Source organism: Lygodium microphyllum, unplaced genomic scaffold (assembly GCF_053477565.2).
Source record: "Lygodium microphyllum isolate KBCC unplaced genomic scaffold, Lygodium_microphyllum_v1.1.10 scaffold_32, whole genome shotgun sequence".
Classification (NCBI taxonomy): Eukaryota; Viridiplantae; Streptophyta; class Polypodiopsida; order Schizaeales; family Lygodiaceae; genus Lygodium; species Lygodium microphyllum.
In genome coordinates, this window is record NW_028229515.1 from 4,038,167 (window position 1) to 4,044,734 (window position 6,568).

The window sequence follows — 6,568 nt, forward strand, 5'->3', positions numbered from 1 at the left end:
TCTTGAGAGGCTCTTGAGTAAGACTGAGTAGAGAGAGAGAGAGAGAGAGAGAGAGAGAGAGCAGGTAAAACACTTCACTTCTTCACTTTAATGTTGGTTTTCATCTCTACGGTAAAGCCAATTGTGCAGAAGGAGTTGCAGGCACCTTTCGGATTTTTGGATGGGTAACACATCCGGGCCTGAAAGGGGCCTGGAGCCGGCCACACACACGGCCCCTTCTTCTCTCTCTCTCTCTCTCTGAGTGTCTTGTCCTCTACCAGTGGTGGATCACACTACACTCTACGACTTATTATAGAGGGGGTGGGGCACTGCTACCTACTGGGGTTTCTTTCCAATTCTACCATGCATAACACACAAGAGCAGCAGCAACAACAGTGGATATTGAGACGGAGATCAAATAGAGTTTGAGTGCGTAGCTTTCCATGCCTCCCCTGCACCAGCAGCTGCTGCCTCAGCTCCCCTAAAACCCCCTCGCATCCTTCTCTGTCCCCCCTTCCTTTTCCCTTCCTTTTCTCTCTCTCTTTCTCTCTCTCTCTCTCTCTCTGCCCCTTTCCCTGCCTGGTGGATTCAGGAGCACCCCTCCTGCAAAGATATACATATAAATATCCATATATTTATATGGGAATTCTCACTCTCTCTAGTCTTATACCGCCATGGCCGCTGCTACTGCAGCTTCTTCCTGTTAGCGCTGCAGCATATCCTGTTGCGTTCTGAGCATGGCTGTTGGCCTTTTAGCCAGAGCCTCTCTCTGTTCCATACAGTGACAGAAGAGTTTCCCTGCCCACCTCTCTCTCTCTCTCTCTCTCTTTCTAACCCTCTCTCTCTCTCTCTCTCTCTCTCTCTCTCTCTCTTCTGCCTCTGCTGTCTGCAGCTGCTAGTCCTTTCGAGACATGGACTTTGATCCAAGAGACGACCGTCTAGGTCCCATGAAACTTGCCCGGACTGACTCTTTCCCTCTCAAGATGCAGATCACCAGCAATGGCGCTCTAGGTTCTCTTGTGAGGAGCAATTCCATGGTGTCGGATGGACGCCTAGGCTGCTCTCCAACCAACTCGACGGCATCCGATGGCGCCTTACTGGGGGGCGGTGATAGTTCAAATTTCATCTCAGAGAGCAGGTTGATGAGGAGCGACTCCATGGTCTCGTATCCGACGGGCACATCGCGAGCAATTTCCTACCATAACCACGCTTCCTTTCCCTTCCGCACTTCAGCAGGTACCATGATAAACAGCTGGTCCGCAGGTAGCCATGAGTACAAGGACTTGCTTGCACGTATTTCGTCAATTATGTCCTATATTGTGATACTGAGAAAAGAGAGGAGGGTACTATTATACTCGGAAGCCGGAAGTCTTGCAAAGTAGCCATGAATGCTAGCTACGAGGCCTAGCCGGAAAATACAAAGCCCCACCACACACTATGACACCAACCACTCACACACCCACACACACAGCCACACACACACACACATGCAACACACACACACACACACACACCACCACACAACCCCACACACACACACACACGTGTACACACCACACACACACACACACACACACACACCCCGCCCCACCCCTACAGAGCAGCCACCACACACGCAGCCACCAACAGCCCCAGTCTGAGAAGTCTATCCCTCCCTCTCTCTCTCTCTCTCTCTGTGCGTCGGTCTCTCCGCCTCTTGCTGTAGCAGTAGCTAGCTAGCTAAGCCTAGGGCAGGAGACCGTGCTTGTTTATTCATTTCTTTTATTCCACATAAGCCTATCCAACGTGGAACGCTGTTCAAAGGCCACGTCGTGTGTTCTCACACCAGCTGCTTCTCTGAGAGATGAGAGTTGAGGCGCTCAGACGAGTGGAAGGTTTTTTATACATTTTTACTTCAATCAGGCTTAAATTTGACCTCTACTTGTGCACGGCTAACTTGCTTATGTTTACTGTCTCTGTTTGTTTTTCTCTTTTGGGGGGCAGCAACTCTGCCTCTGTCCATGGGGCGAGACATGACCGGCCACTATGTTCTGCCGGAGAGTGAGGCTATGGTGTTCACAGCTAGCCAGCTACGAGAACTGCAACACCATGCTCTCATCTTCAAGTACCTCATGTGTGGTGTGAACGTACCCCCGGAGCTGGTCCATCCGATTCGCACCAGTGTCGCAGCGTTGGCAGCTGGATTGTCACCCGGAGCACATCATTTCGCGAGCTGTAAGCACATTTCGTAAACTTTTAATTTCCCTGCAGGCCAATTATCTGCGTGTTACGGTCTTTTCTTCCCCTCTTTTTCTTTGTTGCCTTGGGGTGTCAATATGTTGTCCTCTGTGTCTTTCTGCATGGTGTGATAATACTTTTTGGAACGTTAGCAATCAATTAATTGGAATGTAATGTAATATAGAATTTGGTCGCGCGTGCTGAACAGGAAGAATGGCCTTAGGTGATAATTAGTGGATAGAAGGTAAAAGTGAATGATACTTTTGTATTTTGCTCCTGCACACTGCACAGTGTGGTCAGTGGACAAAAGTACTACAAAGCAGATCAGCACTGCACCACGCCTCTTGTCTTCTGTCTTCATTCTTGCTCTACTTTTGAGTTTGAAAGGAGGGCGGGCAGGTGTTGTGTGTGTGTGTGTGTGCGCCCTTGCCTCGGTTGGAGAGCTTTCTTGTGTGTGCGTGAAGCTGCTGAGGCAAGCCTGCTACTGCGGTGGCTGCTTAGGTTGTGAAGTGTGCATGCATGTGAGGATGATGAACATGGGCGGTGGGTTCCGGGGGGTGGTTTTCGTTTTCTGTTAGTATTCCTACTTTATTGTTTTAACCCGGCTCGGGTGTCGTTCTGGCTTTCGGTTTGGTTTGGTGCGCGTGTGCGGGCGGTATTAGGGTGGGGGAATTATCACTTGGGATACGCCAACTCCACTGATCCCGAGCCCGGACGATGCCGACGGACGGACGGGAAGAAGTGGCGCTGCTCACGAGACGTTGTACCGGACCAGAAATACTGCGAGCGCCACATGCACCGAGGCAGGCACCGTGCCAGGAAGCCCCCCGAGAATGTGAACAACAGCAACAGCGGGGCCAACAATACCGCCAATGCCAATACCGCCACCGCGAACAATACCACCACCAACATCAATGGCAATTCCGCCACGCCCGCAGCCACCTCCACCCTGACGTCGGCATCCTCGGCGGCCGCCTCGCCGTCGTCTTCCGCCGTCAGTTTGGCCGCGGCGAGGGCTGCCGCGGTCAATCCGAATGTGTCGTCAAATAACGGTCTACGGGCCGCTCTTACCCTTCAGCAGCAGCAGCAGCAGCAGCAGCAGAGACCGCCGTCTTCTGGGCTAGGCATTCGTAACCTATCGGGCACCTCTTCCCCCACTGGCGGCTTATCGATTGGGAGCCAATTCAACCAACTTGGGAGCCTCTCAGCTAAAGATCTCCGGTACTCTCTCTCTCTCTCTCTCTCTCTTTCTTTAATAGACACATTCACATACAATTCTACCCCTGCAGTACATTGCACGCTCCCACATTCAACCATCCAAGCTCCCATTCGCGCTGACATATTGACAATCCCTATCCCTCCCACTTTTCATGCGTTGCCTCCCTGGCACAGATCATATCCCACATACCTTGTTTGCCCCTGTGAACACCTACCTTTAATGCAGCACTGGAGAGGCAAACGCCCGAATTGCTTCAAAAATTGCTTCCGTCACTGTTGCAAGTTTACCTTAACTTGTCCTCTTCTCCCATGTGGGGTGAACATGTCGGTTGACAACAACAGTCCATGAAGTTAAAAGGGGGTAAAATGACCTTTCATCTGCAGTGCAGTAATATCCGTCGTATAAAGGAGTTGCTCAGCATGTTGGTAATGCATGGGTTCAAAACCCCTCATGAATTCACTTGGGTACGAAACATGAACTGGTTAGTTTATTTTACAGAAGGACAGTGAAGTATATTCAACTCATCAGCCTATGCAGATTACTGCGACTTAATCATGAAGCTCCGAATCATGAGCAGCCCTTTCAAATCCTTTTTTATTGCAGGATGTTGTCTCGCGTACGAGTCGGCACAGCTCGTTTTAACGTTGTTGGTCTTTGTCCGTGTTGCAGCTACTTTCACGGTGATATGAGCCAAGAACAAACGTTGTTCTCAGACACGTCCGGCAACATCCGTGGCCTGAGCCAAGAATCGCCAGCCCTAAGCGGACTTTCCGTTATAAGCTCCGCGGTGAACAACCCCTTGCGAGTGATGCAATCAAAGGTAATGTTAATCAAATGTCATATATGTGACAATGGGTGTTCGTCTTTGATTAGGACACAAAATATATGTCGGCCTTGCATGTGCATGCCACGCGTGTAGATGTCAGCTTTGTGTGTGCATGCATGTTGCCCTCGCATATCCATGATCCGACCGAAGGTGTGGCATAATTATAGGTTAGCACGTGCCAAGCATGAGGAGGGAGGATACTAGATCATAAATGAAATAATGAGGCAGAGTTAATGAACTGACGTAATGGTTAGGGTGGAGAAATCAAGGCAAATGTATTTGACTTTGGGCAAACGGTGGGGTGTTTTGAAAATGGACTCGGACTCGGACACGACGACAGGCATAAATGTTGAATAATAGTCTTAGGAACTGCGCAAGGACGAGTAGATGGGTACGGTGATAATGATAATTGATTGATGGCATTGTATTTACTGGTTGATTGATGGTGGTGAACAGCAGCAGCAGCAACAACAGCACTCGTTCTTGGGAGGAGGGGTGGCGTTCGAGGTGGGGGGCGGTGCGGGAAGGGAGTCAGAATCGTGCCAGCCGCTGCGCCATTTCTTCGACGACTGGCCGAGGTCTGGAAGGGACCCCACGAGCCTGCCGTGGTCCGACGTCGACCACGACGACGGCGGGGGCGCCTCCAACCGCAGCTCCTCCACAACCCAGCTCTCCATCTCCATCCCGCCCGCCGCGCCAGACTTCGCCTCCGCCAACCCGGGCTCGCCGCGTGGCAAGCTCGCCCTTTCCCCCCTCAAGCTCTCCATGGCGTCCCGCTGCGACCAGGACGACCCGAGCCTGCGCGTAGACCCCACGCAGATGGGCCTGGGCGTGGGCCCTAACCCTACTACTAGTCATCATCACCAGCAGCAGGCCCACCAGAGCAGCAGTTGGATCCCCATCGCCTGGGAGTCGCCGGTTGGCGGGCCGCTGGCAGAGGTCCTGCAGTCAAGTAGCAACACGCCGCGTGGCGGCTCGGCTTCGTGCAAGCTCAGCTCCGGGCTCAACCTCATGACGGACGCCTGGGACAGCGCTGCCAGCCCCCCAAGCCGCGCCGACGCCTCCTCCTCGCCCCCTTCCGGCCTCCTCAACGCCTCCTCTTTCTCCCAGCACAGTAGCACCGCCACCAGCCCCCGCACTGCAGGTGATCATGCCTCCAACACCTTGCCTCTAGCGGCCCTCTGATCACATGCCTTCCTGACACAGTCAACCATCAACACTTAACTGATCCTGGGAACACATTAACATTGATCTTGTCGCGGGTTTAACATCATTAACGCCACTCATGGGAAGACAGTTATATTGATGTCGTCGCGGTTTTAGCATCAAATACTGCAGCTGTTTAGGGTCACTTCAGTACACCTTCTTTGAAGTTTACATGTTTGTTATGAGACACTACATGCCACTCATGTTGCATGAGTTTGTCCATATTAATAGTTTCATAGCCGTGTCTTTTATTTTTTTGTCAAAATTATCTGCAGCTTGTCCACATCCTTGGGGCGACTTACGTAATTCTGTTAAATTCATGCATGCGAATTGCTATACGTTGAGTAGCAGATGGGGGAGCCAGTGACACGATTGGGATGGCTTGCCGTGCGGAGACAGCAGACTCCACTGAATGAGACCTGCGCCTAGCAAACTATATGTTGCTATCGCGAAAATAATGTTAAACGCCGAGAGAGAGAGAGAGAGAGAGAGAGAGGTGTGCTTTCCCGACTTTTCCTGTACTAATATTACCTTCGAAGCCAAGGAACAGGTTGCCTTTTGCTAGTGACATTCTGCACGACAGTCTTCTACCCCTGCAATTCCTGGAAGGCTTTCTTTAAGAGTTCGCAACTTGTAAAGCCAACCTTTTCTCCCTTTGTTAAGGCTGATGAAAATTATCGTACCTCCCTTACAGTTCCAAGCTCTTCTAGTGATAATGTAAAATCATGCGCTTGGCAGCGTCAATCAGCCGCTGGTTTCACGTCGAAATTAGTCTCTCGTATCAATTCAGCTCGACTTTGTAACCTACAAGCTTCATTTTACGTGAACATGATCTATCAGACACATCTTTTTGGGGACCTCACTCAGACTTTCCTTGCCATCTCACGTAGTTTACACAAAACACCTCAGTCGCCTGAAAAAGAATTCTAAGTCACAGCTACAACAAAAGAAACGAATTTCAACGATAATTATCAACCACGGCGTCTGGCAATTTGGAGGAGTGATTTGGTGTGAGGGTTACAACATTGACCATAGAGAAAATGGATCCTAAGGAAAATAATGTAATGATGCATATGCATGGGCATAGGAAAATGATAATTGATAACGAGCATGTAAGAAAA

General features: G+C 50.7%; 1 protein-coding gene across 3 annotated transcripts; it reads left to right on the forward strand.

Moving 5' to 3' along the window:
* Positions 1-271: 271 nt before the first annotated feature.
* On the forward strand, positions 272-5,712 carry LOC148009235 (growth-regulating factor 4-like). 3 transcript variants are annotated; one of them, XM_087673657.1, is made up of 5 exons: positions 272-1,215; positions 1,963-2,193; positions 2,859-3,417; positions 4,085-4,235; positions 4,701-5,712. In XM_087673657.1, the coding sequence occupies exons 1-5, from the start codon at positions 891-893 to the stop codon at positions 5,424-5,426; spliced, it is 1,992 nt and encodes a 663-aa protein (XP_087529783.1). In that variant the 5' UTR covers positions 272-890; the 3' UTR covers positions 5,427-5,712. The 3 variants fall into 3 exon arrangements, with proteins under 3 accessions (XP_087529783.1, XP_087529782.1, XP_087529784.1); XM_087673656.1 differs by having other exon boundaries at positions 276-1,215; positions 4,698-5,712; XM_087673658.1 differs by lacking the exon at positions 272-1,215 and adding an exon at positions 1,640-1,853 and having other exon boundaries at positions 4,698-5,712.
* The last annotated feature ends 856 nt before the right edge of the window (positions 5,713-6,568 follow it).